This window comes from Typopeltis vanoorti, chromosome 20, assembly GCF_054136105.1.
Source record: "Typopeltis vanoorti isolate ZY-2024b chromosome 20, IOZ_Tvanoo_1.0, whole genome shotgun sequence".
Taxonomy (NCBI): domain Eukaryota; kingdom Metazoa; phylum Arthropoda; class Arachnida; order Uropygi; family Thelyphonidae; genus Typopeltis; species Typopeltis vanoorti.
The window spans coordinates 61880048-61905776 of NC_143568.1; the positions used below are offsets into that span (position 1 = coordinate 61880048).

At 38.0% G+C, this 25729-nt stretch overlaps 1 protein-coding gene across 1 annotated transcript in view; it reads right to left on the reverse strand.

Annotated features, from left to right (window-relative positions):
• The window catches only part of CRMP (Collapsin Response Mediator Protein), a 242908-nt gene that overhangs the window by 54069 nt on the left and 163110 nt on the right, over window positions 1-25729 (reverse strand). The window contains exon 9 of the mRNA XM_090409720.1: window positions 3838-3921. Coding sequence (XP_090265846.1) covers window positions 3838-3921 — 84 coding nt within the window. The remainder of the gene's footprint in view (window positions 1-3837; window positions 3922-25729) is intronic.

The window sequence follows — 25729 nt, forward strand, 5'->3', positions numbered from 1 at the left end:
TTTGATAAATTTTAACTTTTCTATAATAGATTTGTATGGTAGTAAATGATAAAACAGCTTATGGTATCTCCATATTATTATTATTACCCCAAGACCTGATGGAGTCAAAGACATCTGGGAGGTCCTTTTATCACATACACAGCTCATCATACCGTGCCTTGCACACATTCAAACTCCTTGCGGACACACCACTCTCAGGCAAGGCATTCCAATCATTTACAACTCTGCACGAAAAAAACCTGCCTCTCACTCCCCTACTCACACCCTCTTTATACAGTTTCCAGGGATGACCTCTGGTTCTCCCACTATTTTCTGTAGAACTTCTCCAGCATTGATCCTAAAACAACCCCTTACCAACTTCTAGGTCTCTATCATATCTCCCCTCTTCCTCCTGTCCACCACACTCTGCAAATTACATCTTCTCAATCTTTCCTCATACTCGACATTCCAGAGGTCAGAAACTACCTTAGTCAGTCACCTTTGGACCCTTTCTAGCATCTCTTCATCCTTCTGAAAACCAGGTAACCAAATCTGGGCACGATAGTCCAGCCTAATCAAAGCCTTACACAACGGAACAAGAATCTCCCTACTTCTACACGTTAGTGTCCTCTGCATGATTCCCAGAAGCCTTTGTGTTGTCTTCACAATTTCGGCTATGTGTTCCCTAAATTTCAGATCCTTATCCACTATTAACCCCAGATCTCTTATTTCTTCCACCTCCAACAATATATCCTCACCAAGCATAAATTCTGCATCCCATCTTTGTTTTCCAAATTTTAAAACCTTACATTTTGCAACATTGAACTTGCATCCCTATCCCCATGCCCAATCATTCAATTTATTCAAGTCTTCTTATAAGACCACATCTTCACCACACTTCATGGTTCGTCCCAACTTTGCATCATCTGCAAATAACTGAATATCTCCATCCAAATCTTCACCAATATCATTGGTGAATGGCCCTAAAATAGACCCCTGAGGCACTCCACTAGCAACTTTCCTTTTCTTGGATATTGCTCCCCCATACACAACTTGTTGATACCTATCAGATAGCCAGTTTCCAATCCAATGCACTAATCTAATATCCAACCCCATCTGCTCTAGTTTGACTATCAATTTATCATGAGGTACTCTATCAAAAGCCTTTGTGAAATCCAAGTATATTACTGTGTATCCTTCTCCTCTGTCAAAGGAAGCAGTCACTTTATTGTAACAAGTAAGTAGATTACTAAAACATGACCTCCCTTTAGCAAATCCATGCTGTCCATCAATGATAATACCATTGTTGTCAACCCAACTCTAAGCTTCTCCAACAACTTAACCACAACACCTGACACACAGATAGGCCTATAGTTTGATGCTCGAGTTCGATACCTCCTTTATGAAGTGGCACAATCTTACCCTCCTTAGGAACTTGACCGAGTGCAAGACTCATTAAAAAAATATGTCAAGGCAGGTGTCAACTCCCTGGCACATTTTCCTTCAGAATACGTGGTGATATATTATCAAGTCCCACAGCTTTTATAATAAATTTAGTTTAATCCTTTATCCAAGTGTGAGCAAACAAAGTTTGCACCTGAAAATACTTCAGGACTGGAGTAAGGTAGTACTTAGGTGGACCAAGCTAACATCACTCCTATCTTTGTTCACACTTGGATAAAGGATTAAACTAAACTTATTATAGTCTAACCAAGTGAAAAATAAACTTTCAACATCACACAGCTTTATTAACATCTAGTTTACTCAACTCCCCATACACCTCTTGCTCACTTGCAGTCAGTCTATCCTCCCCATCGTCTACTGCTCTCAATCTCTCCATGACCGTTATGAACTGCTCATTAAGTATCTCCACCACACATTCCACAACAGCTGTCTTTATACCATTTTCTCCAATCAATGTCATCTTTCCATAATCATTCTTTCTTTTGCTGGCTACATATCAAAAGAACTCCTTAGGATTCTTTTTGGCTTCATTAGCTAACTGCTGTTCATACCTCTCTTTAGCTACCCTCACCAACTAAGTCACCCTCCTTGCCTGGTCTTTGTAGACCTCATGGAATTGGTTATTTCCACTTCTCTTATGCTGCCTCCACAACGCTCTCTTTATCTGTATCATATGCTTAATCTCTTTATTCATCCATCTCACTCCTACCTTATTTAACCTTCTCACCCTTGGAATACATTTAGACATTGCATCTACTAGATAGTTTTTGAAAATCCCCCAAACTGCATTGATCTCTTTTCCAGCTAACTCCTCATTCCATGCTACACCTGCAAGCTGTCTCCTGAGCTCTTCATAATCACTCCTCTTGTAGTTCCACATATATCCTTTTCTCACAGAGGTCCTCACACTGCTGGCAACTCCACCCAGGTAATCACCTCATGGTCACTCTCACCAATTGGTGAATGATTTGACACCTCATTTATAATTACATCCTCTGATGAGATGACCAAATCCAAACCATCAATCCTCGCATGCCCTCTGTTACATACTGTCTGAGGTAGTTATCCCTCAAAAACTCATTTTCTTTACTTCCAGTTGCTATCTCATCATTCCAGTCTATATTGCCATAATTAAAATCGCCCATAATGATCACCCTTTTATTTGCTTGGCTAATTTGATTATACATTTCATTATCACCACCATCCACATTACCTGGTCCATAACAACATCCAACCAAGTATTTCATTCCATTCACCTCTATCTCACACCATACTGCCTCAAAACCACTGGCACTATTTCCATCTTGCATCTCTACTTTGTATGGACATAACTCTTTCTCTATCATCAATAACACTCCTCCTCCCTTTTTACCCTTTCTATTCTCACGAAACACATCATACCTTCCATCTCTATTCTTGTCAAGATGAATTCCTCTTCCAACTATGTCTCACTTATTCTGACAATCTTTGGGTGAACAGACGCAATTAATGCAACCATTTCATCTGCCTTGTTTCTTATACTTCTAGCATTTGTATACAAGCAGAACAGCTCATTTCTGGATCTACGGCTAGTTCCACTGATACCATTCACTCGATGTGATCTCTCCATGCTCGACTGGGACCATTTCCCTTTTTGCTTATTCATTTTAAAACCCTTTTCAATTCCAACTGTTTCCTCTTGATCCCAGGTCATCTTTCTCACGCTGTGTACCCCTGTCCACCCTGAGCCTTCCCGTTTCCCTGCTCCTCTTGCACACCCATTCTCTCATTTTCTATACTCATACCACTCACTTCCTCATTCATAACCACTTCTTCAATCTCTCCTGTCTTACTCTTCTGCCTCTTCCACATCACTTCCCACTTGATCTGATTCATTCTCTCTCACTGTACTCACTTCTCTACCTTCCAGCAGCAATCTCTCCAAGCGATTCACACCATAACCACTCAAATTCAGTCCATCGCTCCTATACTGTTCACTTCATCCTTCAAACTCATTCCACACATTAATAAACTGTACTCCCACATTTCAGCCAGCATATCATTCATAATCCTTGCTCTCTGCCTCATCTCACCACATAATTTATGCATTCATGACATACCTAAGTTTTTCTTAATTTTTTCGATATTTCTAAGCTAAGTGGTTTATCTGCAAATTTTTTTCATCTCTAAAAAAATTCCAATATATTTATTCAAAAAAAAAAAAACACACGCAGTTCAAACCCGCATTCTTCAAGGGTCAACTGTACTTTGTTATGAAATGAAAGCAGAAAGAAATTCAAATTACAAAGACGACAATTTAAACAATAAAAATACACAACTCACAGAGTTCTTTCTATTGACTTTTTAGATTAACTTTTAATTCAATTAACTGCTAATAATAAAGAAAGATTTTACCTTTCGGGGATAAATGTTGAAAATTTTTGCAGCATTTGTACTGGTTACAGCTACAAAATGGCATGGATCTAATATTCCAGACATCTGTATTAAAAGAGATAAAAACAAGTATTCTTCAACATAATTATAGAAGAAAAAAAAAAAAGAAATATATCAAATCAATAACATATTAGTATGCTACACTATAACAATGCTGTTGTTTAATGAGTCTTGTAATGAACAGACTCAAAGAAGCAAAAAGAAAGCATACTTTTAAGTGTCACTGTAAGAGTGGTGCAAGACAAGCTTTCCAGCTATAGATTAGCTTGTATATCTGAGGTTGTGGTTATGAACAGAATACGATGATGGATGATTCTCTACTGAAAATCACTACAAGTTTATAAAGGTTGTTATTAGTACGGGAATCTCCATGGAGTCGGTACTCATCGCAGGAGACCCAAACTATCAAAACAATATCTATCACACTTCTTGAATTCATTTACAGATGAAGAACTCACAATTGAGTCATGCAATGCATTCCACTCATTCACCACCCTCCAAGCAAAAAATCTAGTTCTCACACCCTTGTTAACCACGCTTTTCCTTAATTTTCAGGGATCTCTTGTTCTTCCATCACTATCACACAGCTGAAATATTTCCTCTGCATCAATCTTATAAAAGCTTTTAGTAATTTAAATGTGTCTATCATATCCCCCTCTTCTCCACCTATCAACCAACCTCTGCAATCCACAAGCTCTCAATCTATCTATGTAGGGAAATTTTTTTTTACATCACTCACCAACTTAGTCACTCTCCTCTGAACCCTCTAAACAACCTACTCATCTCCAAGTCCAGGTGACCAGATTTGAGCACAGGAATCCAAATGTGGAAGTATGAATGCCTTATAAAGGGAATGTTAATAACTTGCATTTGGGCGCTAGTGTCACAAGTGAACGTAGTGGTCGTTTTGAGCTATGCTAGAAAAAGTGTTTTTAAATTAAAGTATAGTGAGGCTTTTTGTCTCAAATTATGCTGCAGTTATACTTCAGTTGGATACAAGTGTCCTTCAGTGGTGTTATTGTTGAAACTTTGTTGTTTATATTGTGTTTTCGCCACTTGTTTGTTTCAGCGTCTAAAGATGGCATCCATAAAGAAACGTACGTCAGCTGCATGGAGGACTTCTGTATGAAAGTCTAGCTCTGCCTTGGATTTTTTGCAGTGGATGCATTGCAGAAACTGCTATATGTATGCATCGAAAAATGTGAAAGATCTGTGGACCATCTGGATAAACAAGAAGAATGAAAACATTAATGTATGTGAAAGTGTTTAGATAGATTAGAGCAATTAGGAATGGAAGCAAACATCAGGACCGTAGCAGAAGAGCATTGGCAGGAGTTCGTGAAAATGAAAAGTGACCTTCATCTCCTGCAAGAGGAATTGGAAGTGCTCAGTAAAGAGGTTCAGGATATTAAGACTGAGTTAAATGTGTTGAATAGAAATTAGGACTATGGAGATTACTTTAGATGAAGTAACTAGAACAGGTTTAAGTAAGGGAGAGACTTTGGTGAATGATGAAGTGATCGGAAGTCAACAGAAGGAAAGCACAAGAGGTCTAGAAGAAATGAGATGTTGTGAAAGTGAGGGAGTAAGTAAAAGAGTGTTGAGGGAAAGTAATGAAATTCAGAGTCACACTGAATAGTATAGAAAATGAGGCCATGAGTGATGCTTGTTTGGGTTTGAATGGAGTTATGAATGGTATAATATATGGTGAGTTAATAGATTAAGGGTATGGAGAGCAGTATGCCTGAGGAGTGCTTGTCTGGCAGAACAACAGAGAGAGTGACTTTAGCAATAAAGAGACATGATACAGAAAAAATGATAGTTATTTTGGGTACAAATGACCTGAGTGGTAGTATTAATTGGGTAGCAAAAGATTTAAGAATGTTGTTAGATATTGGGAAGAAGAAAAGTGTCAAAGTGAGGATAGTGTGTGTGCTGCCTCATTTTGACAATTATGAGTTAAGTAGACAAGCGATGATAATGAATGATATGATTGCAAGAATGTGCAAAAAAAAGAGGTCTGGAGTGTGTTTGAAGTATGCAAAGATGGGTTGCATCTGAACATGGAAAGTCATAAGCGTTGGAAGAACTTACTGTTTTCTGAACAAGTTGAAGAAATTGGGCAGGGAAACTAAAATTGAAAAGGTTGAGTGTAAGAGGGAGAACCTTATGCAGTAAATGTATATTTGTTGATCCTTTTTTGCAGAATAATTTGAAAAACAGAATGGATAAAAATCGGCATGGGACTACTGAAATTAGTAGAATATATCAGTTCTAAAGCTGGTACAAAAACTAAAGGGAATCTGCAATTTTTGTATACTAATGCAAGAAGCATTCGAAATATGAGGGAAGAATTTTTGGCATTAGTCAGTGCAATCTCACCAAAAGTTGTAGGCATTAGTTGTAGGCAAACTTGGCTGTCAGCAGAAGATGTGGTTACTGGAATTGAATGCGATGGTACAGTATTTTCAGGGAGCATAGAGAAGATAGATTGGGGGGGGGGGAGTACTGTTGATGATAGCTGATGCGTTGCAGCCAAAGAAAGTAGTATATCAAGAGGATAGATGTGTGAATGATAGTTCATCTGAGGTGATCAGGTGTGAAATAGTAACCAACACAACCAAATATACAGTTGGTTGCTGTTATAGGCCAGGGGGTACAGGTGGTGATATTGAATTCATGCATCAGCAAATTAGTGCAATGAGTGCAGGGTTAGTGATTATTATGGGGGATTCTAATTATGGTGATATCAATTGGAAGGAGGAAATATCACGTGGCAAAAAGGAAATGGAATTCGTACACCTTCTAAGAGATAATTACTTGAAACAGCACATAACTGAAGAGACTAGTGGTGTGAGAGTGTTGGATCTGGTCATAGGTTCAGAGGATATATGCATAAGTAAGGGTGTCCTCGTTATGCATATATCCTCTGTATATCCTATATACTCTCATCAATTGGAGGTAAGTAAGGTGTCCTCGTTACCTCCAATTGATGAGAGTGATCATGTGGAGGTTGCAAAATTTGTGGATTTCTCTCTTAAGAAGGGATATATGCGGAACTATAGGTTAGGTAATTATAACAAGGTAGGAGTTAGATGGATGTGTAGTAGTATCAGGCTTGATCTGCAAAAATAGAAAATGTTATGGAGAATTTACAAGGAGAAAGGCGATCAGTACACCCATGAGCAGTACAAGGTGCAAGCTGGGAAGGTTACCAGCATTGTAAGAAAAGCTAAATCAGATTATGAGAAGACCTTAGACAAAGAGATCAAGGGTAATCCGAAAGTTCTTCCACTATGTGGCAAGTAAAAGGAAGAATGACTTTGGAAGATAACCTTAGTGGGTGCTGATGGTATTGAAGTGACCAATTCAGATGTAATAGTAGAGTTACTTAGTGATCACTTTATAAAAGTCTATCACCCAAGTGAGGATATCACCCAAGTGAGGATATCTCTGTACCTGTAGCAATAACTAATGTGAGAAACGAAGTTAAGAAATCAGAGGTATTTAGTATATTGCAGAATTTAAATGCAAACACTGCTGAAGCTTTAGATGAAATATCAGCTCGGGTGTTGTGTAAATATGCAAAGGAATTGTCAGCGTCTCTTACGGTTATTTGACTTAAGTTTAAACTCTGGTATGGTCCCTAGGGAGTGGAAGGAAGGCAAAGTGGTTCCTTTGCATAAAGGTGGCTCTAAGACCATGGTAGTTAATTACATACCATCTCGGGAGTGGTGGTAAAAGTATTGGAAAAGTTGGTTAAGGACAGAATTTAAGAATGGGTGGATCAGACCGATACTCTATAGGGGCCAACATGGTTTTGTTAAAGGTCGATCCTGCCTTATCAATTTATTAACTTTTTATAATAGAATGACATCTGAGTTGGACAAGGGGAATGGCTACACAGTGATACTTCTGGATTTTGCTAAGGCTTTTGACAGGATACCCCATGAAATACTGTTGTGCAAATTAGAGCAGATGGGGATAGATACTAAACTAGTGATATGGAGAGAGAGATATCAGAAAGTAATGCATGGAGGAGCAGAGTGCAGAATGAGGCAAATGACCAGTGGTGTGCCTCAGGGCTCTGTGCTTGGGCCATTATTAATTTATACATAAATGATATAGGAAATGGCTTGAAGGGAGATATTTAGTTGTTTGCTGATGATAGAAAGTTGGGTAGCGCAATGAAAAATGAAGCTAATGTTCAGAGTTTGCAAGATGATTTAAATAAGCTGGCAAAATGGGCAAAAAGTAACAAATGTCAGTTCAATGTGGAAAAGTGTCAAGTTATGCCTTTTGGGATTAAACGATTACCAGCTATGTACCACTTTGATGGAATGGTACTCCAAGAGATTGATAAGGCTAGAGACTTGGGGATGTTGGTGGATAGGGGAGATGAAGTTCAGAGGGCACATTGCTAAGGTATCCAAGATTACACATAAGATTACTTGGTTATTTGAAGAACATACTAACATCCAGAGATAAAGAGGTTAAGAGTGGTGCAAGACAAGCTTTCCAAGCTATAGGTTAGTTACTATATCTGAGGTTGTGGTTATAAACAGAATAAATACGATGATGGATGATTGATTTAGCAAGTTTACTTGCAAACTCAACTTAGTTATTTTTACTTGAATATATTATATTCATTCACTTGCCAGCTGGCTTATATTTATATAAACCAGGTGGCAAGTGAATGAAAATCAGTGCTGTAAGGGCTGCAGCAGGATAAGTTGATTTCATAAATGGGGTGCTTAAGGGTCAAAGCTGTATAACTGAGAAGAGACCTCCACATAGCCTTTAAAGGAATGAGAAGAACCGACAACAGCTTCTGACCTAATGTCCAATCCCCACCTTCTCATGATGCACCCTGTTGGGTATATCCTGAACAAACGATGATGGTCTGGCAATTTGGGATTTAGCTGACCAAATTGTATTCTCATTGGTTAAACCAAAATACAAAATGATGGTACAACATGACAAAATTTCATGCTGGCTGGGAGGGGGGGGGGGCGTCGCCTGGTTAAACAAGGCCCCCGTTGTTTTCGCCAGGGAACCAGGGCGAACAGTGAAAAGTCAGCTACTGGAACAAATCTGAAAGCACACTCCAACTCAACATCACCAGCGTTAAAGATCGGTAGTATCAACATAAGAAGCCTGAATGGGCAAAGAAATAGATAAGTACCAGATCGACATAATAGGGGTGACTGAAACAAAAAAGACAAAAAACTGGCGAGATCTTTCTGAGCAATAAATACAAAATGTTATATTACTAAATCACTTAAGGAATTGAACAACGTAGATAAGAATATAAATTAAATTACACCTTAATAAATATTTCCGATTTTTTGGCAACGTCATGTTGCCATTTTCAAAAGGAACTTACAAAAAAAAGGCACGTGCACGTAGCCAATACAACACAGTAACTGAGAATGAAGAGCTGAAGCTATTGTTCTCCTAAAAGTCCTGATGGTGCCCTCTAGCAGGCTAAATAGGTGTTCTTGGCCGTTGGGCTGACGGTCTGCTGATATATAAGCCTCCCAAATTTGGGGCAGTCCCATACAACCAAATTTGTTGAGGTTTGGAGAGTTTCTTAGGGATGAGGCCGATTCCATAAATAGTCTTTCGAATTCGTATTTGATACGGTGTATTACTGTAGCTTTCTTCCACCGTATTCTGTGGCGTGTTGTATCCAGAGCATGATCTGCAAGACCAGAATGGCTGTACTTGTGAAAACTGATGTAGTCTTTGTGTTCAAAAATTCTGATATTCGCTCTCCTGGCTGTTTGACCAAAGTAAGACAGTTTACATCTGCAAGGGACCTGGTATACACCAGATAGGTCTAGGGGAAGTGGTTGGTCTTTGGTAGATCGGATAAGGGATGCCAATTTTCTGTAAGGCCTATAACAGGAGGTCAGGTCATGTTTTTTTTTAAGATTTTGGTAATTTTTTCCGAGGTGCCTCAGATGTAGGGAATGGTGATGGATTTAGAGTAATCCTTGTTGTGGAGGGGAGGACGGTGGTGGTTTGTAGGTTTAATTTTTTTTGTGGGGTATCCATTGGCTGAGAAAGTGTTGGGGATGTGATTTTGTTCAGTATTTAGGACCATGTCGTTAGAACAGATTAGTTTAGCCCTGTTGTATAGTGTTTTCACCACTCCATATTGTTGTGAGGGGGGGGGGGGGGGAATTGTTGGTGAATGTATCTGCCTGTATGGGTGGGTTTTCTATAAACTAAGAAAACCAAGGTTCCATCTGGTTGGTGACTAGTGTGTCTAGGAAAGGGAGGCTGTTGTTTTCCTCTTTTTCCAGGGTGAACTTGATTCTGGGGTGTTGGTTGTTTAAGTGTGTTAAGAAGGAGAGGAGTGTTTCAAAGCCATGGGGCTAAATAGCGAACACATCATCAACGTAGCGAAGCCATATGTTTGGTTTTTGTGGGGCAGAGGCTAAAGCTTTTTCTTCAAAGGTCTCCATAAAGAAATTGGCCAAGGGTGGGGAGAGTGGTGAACCCATGGCTGTCCCCCTCTATTTGTTTGTAGAATTTTCCCTGCCAAATGAAATAGCCCGAGTTCATTGTGAACTGAAATAGGGCTGAGATATCAGGAGAAAATTTAGCTTGGATTAGCTCTAAAGTTTCTTTGAGTGGGACATTTGTGAATAAGGAGGAGACATCAAAGCTGACCATTATATCAGTATGTTAGAGTAAAAGGTTTTCTATGCTGGCTTTGAAGTGGGCTGAGTTTTTTTTTTTTATGTGTCATGGCGTGTTGCCAGTATAGTGTGTGAGCTCTTAGGCCAAATGTTTAGCTAATTTGTATGTGGGAGAATAAATGCCATCCACTATGGGACGTGATGGCACATTTTCTTTATGTATTTTTGGGAGTCTGTAAATACGGGGGGGGGGGGGGGGGTATAAAGTTAAACGGCTTTAATCTGTTGGTAACTTCTACAGGCCAAGAAGTGACTTTCTTAAGGAGCCTCTGAAGTTTTCTAATTTGTGAGTTGGTGGGATTGTATTTGATAGGGAGAGTAGCCCGATCTAATAGAAGAGCATTAAGCTTACCTTCGTAGTCCTTTTGGTTAAGTACTACAGTTGCATCTCCCTTATCCACTTTGGTGATAACTAATTATTTATTATTCCTCATTTCCTGTAGAGCTTTAAATTCCTCGTTGGTTTGCAGTGGTCTTGCTTTGGAGAGGACACAACCTACATCCAGTCTTACAATGTTAGCGATTTGATGTGGAAGGTGGCGGATTCCAGGTTCGATCTGGATCATAATATCCTCACTAGGTATTTTTCTTGGAGCAATGGCGAAGCTGTGGCCATGTGAAAGCGCATTGAGTGCTTCAGGGTGACTGAAGAAAGGTTGATTACGGTGTTGGTAGCAAGTTTTGGATTGACGGTAGAGTTCTTTTTTAATTTCGATTAAAAAATCAGGCTATTAACGAAGTTAATCAGGCTATTAACGAAGCTATTCATGCCATCTTCGAAGGCATGAATAGCTTCGTTAATGTCCACTAAGAGAAACTGCGTGGCGGTGATTTGTTCGCGAAGCAACGTGTAGGTTACATATATGGGAAGCTTTTTGCGAAACAAAACGGTGCTTGAATTTTACACAGTTCAGGATTACCTTATTATCCCGGCAGCGTTTCAGGAAAGTTAAATGATTTAATTGCCTAGACAGTTTCAACTTAATTTTACCGTATTGGCGGGCCTTCCATGCGATAGTATCTCCGTGGATGATGTTGATTCTCATAGACAGGCTTATACATTGGTTATGCATTACTAAATCACTTAAGGAATTGAACAACATAGGTAAGAATATAAATTAAATTACACTTTACGGACTTCCAAAAATACATAAAGAAAATGTGCCATTATGTCCTATAGTGGATGACATTGATTCCCCCACATACAAATTACCTAAACATTTGGCCAAAGAGCTCACACACTATACTGGCAACACACCATCACACACAAAAAACTCAGCCCACTTCAAAGCCAGCATAGAAAACTTTACAATCCAACATACTGGCATAATGGTCAGCTTTGACATCTCCTTGATTCACCAATGTCCCACTCAAGGAAACTTGAGAGCTAATCCAAGCTAAATTTTCTCCCGATATCTCAGCCCTATTTCAGTTCACAATGAACTCAGGCTATTTCGTTTGGCAGGGAAAATTCTACAAACAAATAGAGGGGAGACAGCCATGGGTTCACCACTCTCCCCACCCTTGTCCAATTTCTTTATGGAGACCTTTGAAGAAAAAGCCTTAACCTCTGCACCACAAAAACCAAACATATGGCTTCACTACATTGATGATGTGTTCGATATTTGCCCACATGGCTCTGAAACACTCCTCTCCTTCTTAACACACTTAAGCAACCAACACCCCAGAATCAAGTTCACCCTGGAAAAAGGGGAAAATGCCAGCCTGATGGAATCTTGGTTTTCTCAGTTTATAGAAAACACACCCATACAGGCAGATACATTCACCAACAATCCCCCCCCCCACAACAATATGGAATGGTGAAAACACTACAACAGGGCTAAACTAATCTGTTCTAACGACATGGCCCTAAACTGAACAAAATCACATCCTCAACACTTTCTCAGCCAATGGCTACCCCCCTCCCACAAAAAAATTCAAAAAATATTACAACCTACAAACCACAGCACCCCCCACCTCCTCCTCTTCCACAACAAGGATTACTCAAAATCCATCACCATTCCCTACATCCTAGACACCTCAGAAAAAATTACCAAAATCTTAAAAAAACATGACCTGACCTCCTGTTATAGGCCTTACAGAAAATTGGCATCCCTTATCCGCTCCACCAAAGACCAACCACTTCCCCTAGACCTATCTGGTGTATACCAGGTCCCTTGCAGTTGTAAATCGTCTTACTTTGGCCAAACAGGCAGGACAGCGAATATCAAAATTTCTGAACACAAGGACTACATCCGTTTTCACAAGTACAGCCATTCTGGTCTTGCAGACCATGCTCTGGATACACGCCACAGAATACGGTGGAAGAAAGCTACAGTAATACACCGTAGCAAATACGAATTCGAAAGACTATTTATGGAATCAGCCTCAGACCTAAGAAACTCTCCAAACCTCAACAAATTTGGTTGTATGGGACTGCTCCAAATTTGGGAGGCATACATCAGCAGACCTTCAGCCCAACGGCCAAGAACACCTACTTAACCTACTAGAGGGCACCATCAGGACTTTTAGGAGAACAATAGCTTCATCTCTTCATTCTCAGTTACTGTGTTGTATTGGCTACGTGCACGTGCCTTTTTTTTTGTAAGTTCCTTTTGAAAATGGCATTGCTGAAATATTGGAAATATTTACTGAAGTATAATTTAATTTATATTCTTATCTACGTTGTTCGATTCCTTAAGTGAGTTAGTAATGCATAACCAATGTATAAGCCTGTCTACGAGAATCAAAATGTTATATTCAGAAATGACAATTAAGGAAAAAAAGGAATAGCCATAGTATTCAACACAAAATACGAGGCTAATCTTCTTGAATGATAGGCAGTCTCAAGTAGAGTAATGTGGGCAAATATCAGAATGGGGAATTGGACAATGAGACTTATATGTGCCTATGGTCCCACAGAAGGTTCTACTAAGGTAGAAGTGGAGGAATTTTTTGATGCTTCAGAAAAAGCAACTGACACAATGAAAAAGGAAAAGTTGGTCCTTGTTGGGGATCTAAATAGCAGAGTAGGAAATGAATGTCAGACATACAAAAATATTTTGGAAAAATTTGGAGAAAACAGCAAAGCTAATAATAATGGCAAACCTGTTAGATTTCTGCTCAGGACATGGACTGGTTATTACTAACACCATGTTCCAACATAAAAATGTGGACAAATTCACATGGAGAGAAGAGGCAAGGAATAAGAAAAGTCTCATCGACTATGTTAATGTCGATAGTGATGTTTTCTCCCTAGTGCAGGACACCAGAGTGTACAGAGGATATGAAATTGGAAGCGATCACTATTTAGTCTTGAGCAGGATAAAACTGAATTTCATATTGAAAAGAATAACATCTAAGAAAGTTTTAAAGCGAATAAAAGTTGAGCAGCTCTCAGATGTGAACTGTAGACTAAAATACACAAAGATTATTGAAGAAAATATGAAAGAATTTGAGAACAGAAACCAAACCTTGGAGATTCAGTGGCATGCTGTGAAGAAAACCCTGATTGATTCAGCCAGAGGCATGTGGTGAAGTTGTCTGCAAGGATAGAAAAATCAGAACTCCATGATGGACACAGGAAGTTAAAGAGGCAGTCAAGGAAAAGAAGAAAGCATATCAAAAGTTCCTAGCAAATAAGTCATCTTTTGTTCTTAGAGAATACAGAGACAAATGTAAGAAAGCTAAACAAAAGTCATGGGAGGACTTTGGCAAGAACATAGAAAATAAATATCAAGAAGGTGGTAAGATATTCTGGAGGTTGTTGAAAAAGCTTAGAAATAGAGGAAAGAGTGCTGTAAAAGGAGTTAGAGATGATAAAGGGGACATGAAAACAGGAGAAAAGATATCCTTGAAGTATGGAGTAATTACTTTGAAAAACTGCTAAAAGAAACAAACAGTGATGATAGCACAGTGGTAAAAAAACACTGACCATGCATGCAGTCAGGAATACATATCTATACCTGAAGTATAAAAAGCCATCAAAAGCTTGAAATGTGGAAAGACAGGAGTAGATGATATTCAACCAGAAATACTGAAGTATCGTGGTATAAAAGTGTTATAGTGGCTGCACTGCATAGTTCAGAAAGCCTGGACAGAGGAACGAATTCCCAATGATTGGAGTAGAGCTCTAATAGTACCCATATATAAAAAAGGGAAATAAAACTGAATGTGAGAATTACAGAAGTATTTCCCTACTGAGTGTTCCTAGCAAGATCTATGCATGTATACTTGAGAAACAGTTGAGAAAAATTGTGGAAGAAAAGCTTGGTGAAGAACAAGCTGGATTCAGGCCAAATAGAAGCTGTCAGGATCAGATCTTCACTTTACGACAAATAGTCGAGAAAGCATGGGAATATAACAAAGATCTGTATTTACGTTTTGTCGATCTGTAAAACGCATATGACAAGGTGCCAAGAGAGAAGCTATTCAATACGCTACAGTTATATGGTGTCAATGGGGCATTATATCAAGCAATACTTAGTCTTTATTTGAGTTGTTAGTCAGCAGTTAGAAATGAAGGAAGTACAGGAAGATGGTTTAACGTTAAATCTGGTGTGAGACAAGGATGTACATTATCCCCTCTGTTATTCATTATCTATATGGATCACATTATGAAGGAAAGTGGTATTAACCATGATATCAGAATTGGAGATGTTAATGTCAGCTCTTTGCTTTATGCAGACGATGTTATACTTCTAAAATCCACTACAACTTTGTAAGATTCCCTGACTAAATTGTATAACTGTTGTAATAGATATGGTATGAAGGTCAGCATTAAAAAGACAAAGACAATGAAAATGGGTAGAATTGTTGAAAATGTCACCTGTGTTGGGAATGGGTAACCTGTGGAACAAGTAAAACATTTCAGCTATTTAGGCATGATTTTTACTGAAGATGGTGAATTAAATATGAAAATATACAACATAATCAACAAAGCTGGTATTGTAGGCAGTCAATTGAATAAATTCATATGGAATAAGAGTGAAATTAGTCCAAACACTAAATTAGCTGTATACAAGACAGTGTTCAAACCATTCCAACAGATAAGCTTAGGCGTTGATGGTTATTCATGACTTATTTTTCACGGTATTAACAACACCACAAACACTTTTATCAACAAAGATGTTTTATTAACGCTAATATTTCGCTGATTTTGAACTCAGCATCATCAGAGCACAACACACATGTAAACGCGACAGCGAGTGAGTGAAACAATATAATTGCAAAAGACAAAAGATCTAAAGTCCTATTTTGGCACCCTCTAACGGGGTGAAAAAAAAAAAAAAAAAAGCAGTTATCCAGGAGTTTTTCTTAGGATAACCGTCTCCCAAATTTTTGGCAAATTAATGCAACCATATTTGTTAAGGTTGGGAGAATTCTTCAAAGCCATTGCTGACTCAAAAAATAATCTTTCAGATCTATAACGACTCCTAAATAGCAAATTCGTTTTCCTCCATCTAATCCTGTGTGAAGGAGTGTCCAAAGCGTGGTCTGCCAGTCCCGACTTGCCATAGTAATAGTAGCGAATGTATCTTTCATATTCTTCCAGGCGGATGTTCACTGATCTTCCTGTTTGCCCATAATAGGCCAAGTCACAGTCACATGGAACTTCATACACACCTGGATGTGCTAGAGGGTGAAGTTTATCCTTTGGCGAGTGGATCAGAGTTGCCAGCTTGACATGAGGTTTGAAGGTGGTGCGAAGGCCATGTTTCAACAATACTTTGGCTATCTTTTCCGATGTACCTCTGATATAGGGAATAGAAATGGTCATGTTGTATTCTTGTGTATTAGGGGAGGGCCTACACACACAGGAAGATACCTACATAAACAATCACATCATCATCCAGTCCAACAGTACTTTCCGTAAATAGAAAAAGATAGTGATCCATCTGAAAGGCGGGTGACTAATGTGTCAAGAAATAGTAAACAGTTATTTGATTCTTTTTCTACTGTTAAGTGAATTTTGGGGTGTTGGCTGTTTAGGTAGGTGACAAAAGCATCCAAAGTGTCTTGTCCATGGGGCCAGATGGCAAACACATCATCTACATAGTGCAACCACACTTGTGGCTTGTATGTAGCTGTGGTAAGTACTTTGTTTTCAAAGTGTTCCATGTAAAAATTTGCTAACAGGGGAGAGAGGGGGGAACCCATAGCAGTACCATTAATCTGTTTGTAGAATTCCCCCCCCCCCATGTAAAGTAACCTGCATTCATGGTAAATTGAAATAATTCAGAAATATCTGGGGGAAATTTAGACTTGATTAAATCAAGCGTGTCTATAAGTGGTACATTGGTAAATAATGAGGTGACATCGAAACTAACCATTATGTCTGAATTTTTTAGGATTAGATTTTTAACCAGTGTTTTGAAATGGATTGAATTTTCTACAAAAGTAGAGGAGTTGCCAGTAAGAGGGGCAAGCGACTTAGCTAAATGCCGGGCCAGTTTATATGTGGGACTATCTATGCTATCAACTATGGAGCGTAGGGGAATATTAGTTTTGTGGATTTTTGGTAATCCATAAATACGGGGTGTTTTAACATGAATTGGTTTTATTTTCCTGGTGATTTCTTTCGGCCATGATGTCACTTTTTTCAGTAATTTTCGGACTTTTTTCTTTTGCGACATCGTAGGGTCTCGATGTATAACTTGACATGTGGAACTGTCACATATGAGATCTTGCATTTTTCTGTTATACTCTTCTTTATTCATGATAACTGTTGCATTTCCTTTATTGGCTTTTGTAATAATAATATTTTTATTATTATATAACTTTTTTAGGGCAGTTATTTGCTTACATGGCATATTGCTTTTTGGAGGCTTAGCCTTGTTTATAATACTTGCTATGTCTAGTCGCACGTTATTGGCCATTGCTGGTGGAAGATCGTGGATACCCCGTTCTACTTTCATCATCATTTCGAGTTTAGGAATTTGTTTGGGCGCGACGGCAAAGTTATGTCCTAAACTGAGAGCGTTCTTGGCTTCTTCAGTGAGTGTTACCGACGATAGGTTTACGAACGTGGTCTCGTAGAAGTTGCGGTCAAGACTTCGTATGTTGGCGCTGTTGTAGTACTTCACATTTCTTTAGGTGCTTGCTTTTAACTTTTGTGAATTCTTTTTTTGCTGCAACTTCAGAGATCTGCTGTAGGACAGTCCATATTTCAGGATTTAACACGTTTATTAGTTCTTGTTGTAGAGCTGTGATAGAGCTGTTTAGCTTACTAAGCTCTATGCGAGTAGCGGCAATTTGTTCTCGAAGAAGCGCTAAACTCGCCCGTCGATAAATACGACGTGCCTTTGCCGATTGCAACTTTTCTTTGAATTTCAGAAAAGATGGAATAATATCGTTGTCGCGGCATCGTTTAAGGAAGGCTAACTGGTTCAATTTTCTGGACAATTTCAGTTTCAACTTACCGAACCGTCGCGCTTTGTAAACAATATCTTCTCCGTGCAGAATCATCAATCTAACAGATAAGCTTAGGTTATTCATGATGGCTATTCATGACTTATTTTTCACGGTATTAACAACACCACAAACACTTTTATCAACAAAGATGTTTTATTAACGCTAATATTTCGCTGATTTTGAACTTGGCATCATCAGAGCACAACACATGTAAACGCGACGTGAGTGAGTGAAACAATATAATTGCAACAGACAAAAGATCTAAAGTCCTATTTTTGGCACCCTCTAATGAAAAACAAATAGATTAATGGTACTGCTATGGGTTCCCCCATCTCCCCCCCCCCCTTCCCCCCGTTAGAGGGCACCAAAAATATTACTTTAGATCTTTTGTCTTTTGCAATTATATTGTTTCACTCACTCACTGTCACGTTTACATGTGTGTTGTGCTCTGATGATGCTGAGTTGAAAATCAGCGAAATATTAGCGTTAATAAAACATCTTTGTTGATAAAAGTGTTTGTGGTGCTGTTAATACAGTGAAAAATAAGTCATGAAGTGTTCAAACCAGTTTTAACTTATGGATCTGAGAACTGGGTCCGAAGTAAAACACTTGACCAAAGACTAGAGACCACAGATATGAGAATCCTGAGAAAGATTAGAGGCGTGAACAGATAGCATCAATGGCAATATCATATTAAAAATGAGGATATTAGGAAAGAACTTGACATTGTCAGCATCCAGGAATGCGTTAGGAGAGCTAATCTCAGGTGGTATGGTCACTTAAACAGAATGGGCGAGGAAAGATTAGCAAAACAAGTGTTCTCTGCGAGGTTGGCAGGAATTCGCCACCTCCCAAGCCATATCGCCACACTGAACTAAATCATATCCGTGACACTTTCTCAGCCAGTGGCTACCCCCCAAAAGAATCCAAGAAATACTTAACCCAGTTATCCACAACCCACCATCCCCTCCCCTTCACAAAAAAGATTACTCTAAATCCATCACCATTCCCTACATCCGAGGCACCTCGGAAAAAATCAACAAAATTTTAAAAAAACATAACTTGACTACCTGTTACAGACCACATAGAAAATTGGCATCCCTTATCCACTCCACTAAAGACCAACCACTTCCCCTAGACCTACCTGGTGTATACCAGGTCCCTTGCAGCTGTAAACTGTCCTACTTTGGCCAAACAGGCAGGACAGCAAATATCAGAATCTCAGAACACAAGGATTACATCCGATTTTACAAGTACAGCCACTCTGGTCTTGCAAGACCACTCTCTGGATACTCGCCACAGAATAAGATGGAAGAAAGCCACAGTAATACACCGCAGCAAGTTCAAATATTAAAGACTATTCATGGAATCAGCCTCAGCCCTTAGGAATATGCCAAACCTCAACAAATTTGGATGCATGAGACTGCCCCAAATTTGGGAAACATTTATCAGAACTTCAGCCCAAAAGCCAAGAACTACCAATATAGCCCGCCAGGGGGCACCATCAGGACTTTAGGAAAACGTTAGCTTCCTAGCTTCAGTTCTCATTTGCTGTTATGTAGTACTTGTGTGCACTTGTCTTTGTAATAAGTTCCCAAGAAGATGGCAACGTGACGTTTGCTGAAATATCGGAAAGTATATATTAAAGTTTATTTAATTTATATTTCTAGTGTACGCTGTCAATTCCTTAATTATTAGTTATCATGTATAACCAGCGTATAAGCCTCTCAACAAGAACACTGATTTTTCTATATACAAATGCCAGGAACATTACGAATGCATACTTAATCAACTGTATCCAGATTCAATGATTCAAAGCATGCATACTAGAATGCAAGATTGGGTGTTTCTCTGGAGGAATAACAGTATTGTGATGGCAAATGAGGTAATGTGAACATTTAGAAGAGATGACGATGTTCGTTGAGATGAATGACCTGAGAGATAGCATGAATTATTTAACAAGAGATTTGACAAATATATTATTATTATTACACACTCCATTGAGTCGACAGACTCATCATGGTATGGCATGCATTTGGAGAAACTATTGTTTTCTGATCAAGTGAGTGTGTTAAGGCAGAGAAACTAGAATTGCAAGAGTGGAAGATAGCATGAATGGCCTCACATGGGGATAATTAGCTTGAGAAATGAGAGTATATACTTATATTGCAGAGTCAAGTGGCATTTTCAGAGAGTAATAATAGCTACGTGAATACTGACAAGGCACTGATTTATACAGGGCGGGTCAAAAGTTAACAGGTGATTTTAAAAATCAATTATTCTTTTTCAAAACTTTTTAGACTCTTTTTTTTTCTTTTTTTCAGATTGTAAAACTACAAGCCTGGGAGATTTAAGATAAAGAGACTCACTTTGAACCAGAGAACGAAAACTGTGCAGTTTTACTTTGAAAATAATCATTCAATAATTATTGAATTTCCAGCACTGTCTCCAGATTTAACAGCACCTGACTTCTTATGGGGTTATTTGAAAAGGAAGGTGTACCAAAACAAACTTTGAACCCTTCAGCAGTTGCAGGACAACATCTGAGCCTTACCATGACAGACTCTCAGAGTTATCTCTGTTATGGAGAATACCCTACATCAAGTAGTCATATGAAGCTGAAAACAGAAGATATTTACGTGACATTATTTTTCACACTAGATGTCAAAAAAATCTTCATTCTTTGTACATTTTTTTTGCGTAATTAAAATCAAAAAGTTCATATACAATAGAGTTATTACTATTTCAAATCACCTAGGAACTTCTGCCCAATTCCACACACACACACGCAACAGGAACATTACAAGTAAAGGAAATGAGTCTTTGGTACTGACTGACTCAGTCTCTCTCTAGAGATTGTTGTGATCAGTGAACTTGGTTAACTAATGAGGATGTTCTAGCAAGAATAGAAATTGAAGGATATAACATTTTAGCAGGATATGGAATATAAACAGAGAAAATCACTCAGGATAGGAAGGTGACTAATTTTGTAAGGAGAGAAAAATTAGAATTCAAGATTAAAGGCAAATTCTAGTAGTAAGAAATGAATTGTGCTATCTCGGTAGAGGATCATATGGAAAAGAACATTAACCACGCTACCGGCCAAGACGTCTATAGATGTCAAGTTTATGATGGATGTGAAGTGCATAAAAATTGTAATACCATCGATATTACATTGAAATATATGATGGATACAAAGTGTATGAGGATGCGTATTTGATCCATAATGGCCAGTGAGGTGGTTAATGGCTTTGAGAGTATATGGTGTGAGGCAGCAGCAAATAGGACAAGATATTTAATGGGATGCTGCTATAAACCAGGAAATATAGATGGTAATCAGCATGAAATGTTTAGCTGAATTAACTTGGCAAGTGATAATTATAGAGGACTTTAACTATAGCAATGTAAACCAGGCAGAGGAAGCAGCAAACAGTACTAAATGAATTGAATTTTTAGACTTCTTGAAGATTTTTGAATTTGATCACAGCTTCATGGATCTGATTTTAACTGAGATGTCATACTTGCCTCCAGCTGGTGGAGTGGTCATTTTGTCCTGACTTAGCGAATGAACAAGCATGCAAAAGTATCAAAGTAGAAGGAATTTATATGGAATTGTAAGGCAATCAAGCAACTATCACAGACTTAGCAATTTGCTTGGAGCAGTGCAATGAAGACAGAATTTGAAGGAAAGAGGCCAGTAATGCATGGAAGATAGTTAAGAAGAAATTATTAATGGTAATTACAGATTGCATAACTCAAGTGAGGAAGATTGCTTTATCTTCCTCACTTATTTTAGAAGTGAGGAAGATAAAGAAGATAAAATTATAGAAGGCATATAAAGAAAGAGAGAGAGGAAGAGAACAGTTGTATGAGGAGTATAATTACAAAAGACAGATGACATAGTTGAGCTGTTTAATGAAAACTTTATTAAGATGTTCCATCCTGATAAAACTGGCTTTATTCCTATGGGATAAGGAGGAGTGAAGCATTATAAGTGAATAAAAGTGATGTTTTCTGAATACTGAGTACTCTAGATATCAGTAAAGCAGGAAGGATAAGTGAGATTTCACCACATGTGCTAAGGAACAGATCATACCATTAACTTGGCAGTTTAATGAAAGTCTTGAAACAGACCAGTTTCTGAGGAGTAAAAGGAATGTTAGTACCATTGCATAAGGGTGGTGACGGCAGTAGAATGATGTGTGTCAAACTACGGACATACCAGTCAGTGGAGCACCCAGAGTGCGGTCAGGGGCCCTGCTCTTTCCCACCCACCCACCCCCAAGAAAAAGGGAAAAAAACTAGAAAATTTTCCCAAAATCTTTTCCTAATTAAAATTTATTTTTTTAAATTTATGTTGTGTCGTGTCTTCTATTTCTACACTACTTATGAATTAGCGATCATTGCAGATGCTCAGTCATAGGTTGTATGCGATGTGAGATCATTGCAGATGCTCAGTTATAGGTCATATGCGATGCGTAGTGTGTATTTTCAAATCATCTACTCAACCCCCCCCCTCCCCTAAGATTAAATCCTGAGTGCGCTACTGATTCCAGTTTACTGCTCAAGTTACATTCCTAGAATGTGAAGCACTAACAAAATCCACATTAAACAAGATTACTGTAGCATTATGTTTTATTAGATGGGTGAAAATACTAATACAGTAGAAAAATAATGAACTTTTCTTGAGCAACATTTTATGCAAGTCACTAATTATACTACATTTACATGAGGGACTGGACTGTGGGTCTTGTCTTACACAAATCTCTGAAGACTGTCTTTCCAAGGTTACTCCCTGATCCATTGGCTGTATTAATGAAGTGGTGTTAGCAGATGGTTGTAGCTCATATCATTGTCTCCATCTACCAAATGATGTACACAGCAGCTGACTGTGCATGTGTATTCCACATGAAGCACACTGAATGACTAAATGAATGTTAGTAATGATGCAGTAAAGGCAACCCCAGAAATTACCAAGAAAGGCACTATAATGAAAAAGCACTAACATTTTAAGGGCAGCATTAAGTGAAGTATTACTGTATGGACCGCTTTGTATTTCTTTTGTGGCTGTTAAGATTTCATAAAAATTGGATATTCAGTTGTTTGCAAATGATGTGAAGCTTGGCATTTTAGTAATATTGCTGATATTTTGGTTCTTCAAGAGAATCTGAATAAGCTAAAATGGTGGCCAAATGATTGGGGTTATCAGTTGAATACCCCTTGAAATTTGGGATTCACAGATGAGATGCTACATACCAATTGTGGAATTAAACTGGAAGAAGTAGAGGAATCAAGGGATCTCAGGGTGATTGTTGCCTGAAATTTGAAGTTTAGAAAACATATTGCAAATACTGAAAGACCTCTTAGAGAATTGCTACAATATTGAGGAGGACATTGACCAAGAGATAAATGGGTGTTGGTCTCATTCTATAAAGCTTTAATCAGAACACATCTGGACTTCTCTGCTCAGATCTAGTCACCAGGATATAACCTTCGGGCAGATGTGCAGAGATGAATGATGAAAATGATATCATGATAAATTTATGTTGGAAGTTTTTTTTCACTTGGTTAGACAAATATCAGTATTGTAAAATACAAACTACAGAATTTGGTGGACAAAAGATGGAGGAAATATGATTAGCACATTTAAGCTGTTGAAAGCTATTTATCAGACTAACACCGAGATTTCTCATATGGAGGAGGAGGAGGAAAAGGAACCAGGAGAAGGGGACCATTCTTAGAAATTGCAAAAGGAAGTTTTTGCATGGAGAGTGGTAGGAGCATGGAATGTACTGCCTGAGAGAATAATGAAAATTCAAAAAAATTTTAAGTGGGGGTACTGCATATACAAAAAACTTTTTTTCCTAATCAGTAACGAATTTATTCATAAATTCGAATTGCCTTCGCTGAAAAACTATTGGCGAAAGCAATTAGAAGTAAAGGTGGAGCAAGCTCCCTCACTATTCTTGATATTTTCTCATAATGTAAAACACAGCTCCTAGGAGATGTAATACTGCCATTACATTATGAGTAGAATAGTTTTTCGGCATGAAACTTATAGATCGTAGTTATCGATCTTTAGTTTTGCTTACTGGCTATAAAACAACATAGGATGTTTATTCCCTTATTTTCTATATTAAGGTGCCAGAAAACTAGCCATTTGGCTTTTTTATCTTAACCAAAATATAATTACACCTTTATGGCATTCGTATAGTGAAGGTATGCAAGTTCTTTTCACTAAGCTTTGATATCTGCCAGGTCTACCTACTCACTGATGAGACCTCAAAAAAGGTTGAAACTGGTCTGGGTAGTGACCTCTCCTCATAATATAATGGCAGTATTACATCTCCTAGGAGCTGTGTTTTACATTATGAGAAAATATCAAGAATAGTGAGGGAGCCTGCTCCACCTTTACTTCGAATTGCCTTCGCCGATAGTTTTTTGGCATGAAACTTATAGATCGTAGTTATCAATCTTTAGTTTTGCTTACTGACTATAAAACATCAGATGTTTATCCCCTTATTTTCTATATTAAGGTGCCAGAAAATTAGCCATTTGGCTTTTTATCTTAACTGAAGTACTATTTATTTGTTAATAAATGCATGCATTTATAAGCATTCCATTTAGGCTTTTATTTTTGTAGGCAGAAGATGTCTTAAGCTTGTGTGGCAATAACTGAGCTTTGCGTTGTATATTGAAGCCGATGCTTGCTTGTCTAGTCAAAGCTACCTTGGCTTGCTCGGTTGTAGGAGCTTACAGGTCCTCGCAGTGGCACTGTGATTTCATGTGCATGCATAGCCATTTCACGCGTCTCACTCTGTTGCTTAAACCACAGGCCATACACAGTCAACGTAGCTCTAGCCAGTACGTTTCAGCAGCTTTTACAAGTGTGCGTGTTGCTTGGGAAAATTAAGTTACAACCAACTTTTTATGATGATGTTACTACCCTACAATTCTTCTTTATGAACTGTAGGGTAGTATTTTTTATTTTTTTTTTAAAAACTAGTAAAATTTATTTGTAAGCATCCTATAATAGTACAAAATGTTGAACAATCATACGTGTAACCTAAGAGCAACAGCTCATCCAGGTTACGATATGCATAAAGTTACAAAAATTTATGCAATTGATTTTCATTATATACATATATGTACATTCATATAATATAGATATTACATATTATTATAATATAATTACATAATAAAATTGCCAGAGACATGCTAATAATATGTACAGAAAAAGTTGCATAACAATTAATTAGGAACAAAATAAAGCAGTTAAATAGCATTAAAATTTTTATGATCTTTGAATACAAATAGGCCAAAAAAAAAGCAATAATTTATACAATTATTTTGAACAGAGATTCCTCATTTCTGTGGGAAAATAAATACTCTTTGATTAGAGTTTTGCATTTCTTTGGGTTAGTTTCATTTCTTATTGTTAAAGGTAGTGTGTTGAATACTTTTGGCACTAAATAAGTATAATGTTTGTGTATTGCTTCTTTATTTGCTTTTGGAACTATACATTTTAGGCCCTTATGTCTACTAAGGAAAGCATCTTGTTTGATATTTACGTATTCGTTGTAGTTTTTTTTATGAATAATAGTACCCTATAGATGTATAAATATCTAAGGGATAGTATGTTTAGTGTGGTGTATTTATTACCCATTGCAGTATCCTTATCGAAGGTGAGTTAGCCAATCTCGTACGGAGGTAGCAGGGTTTTTTCTCCC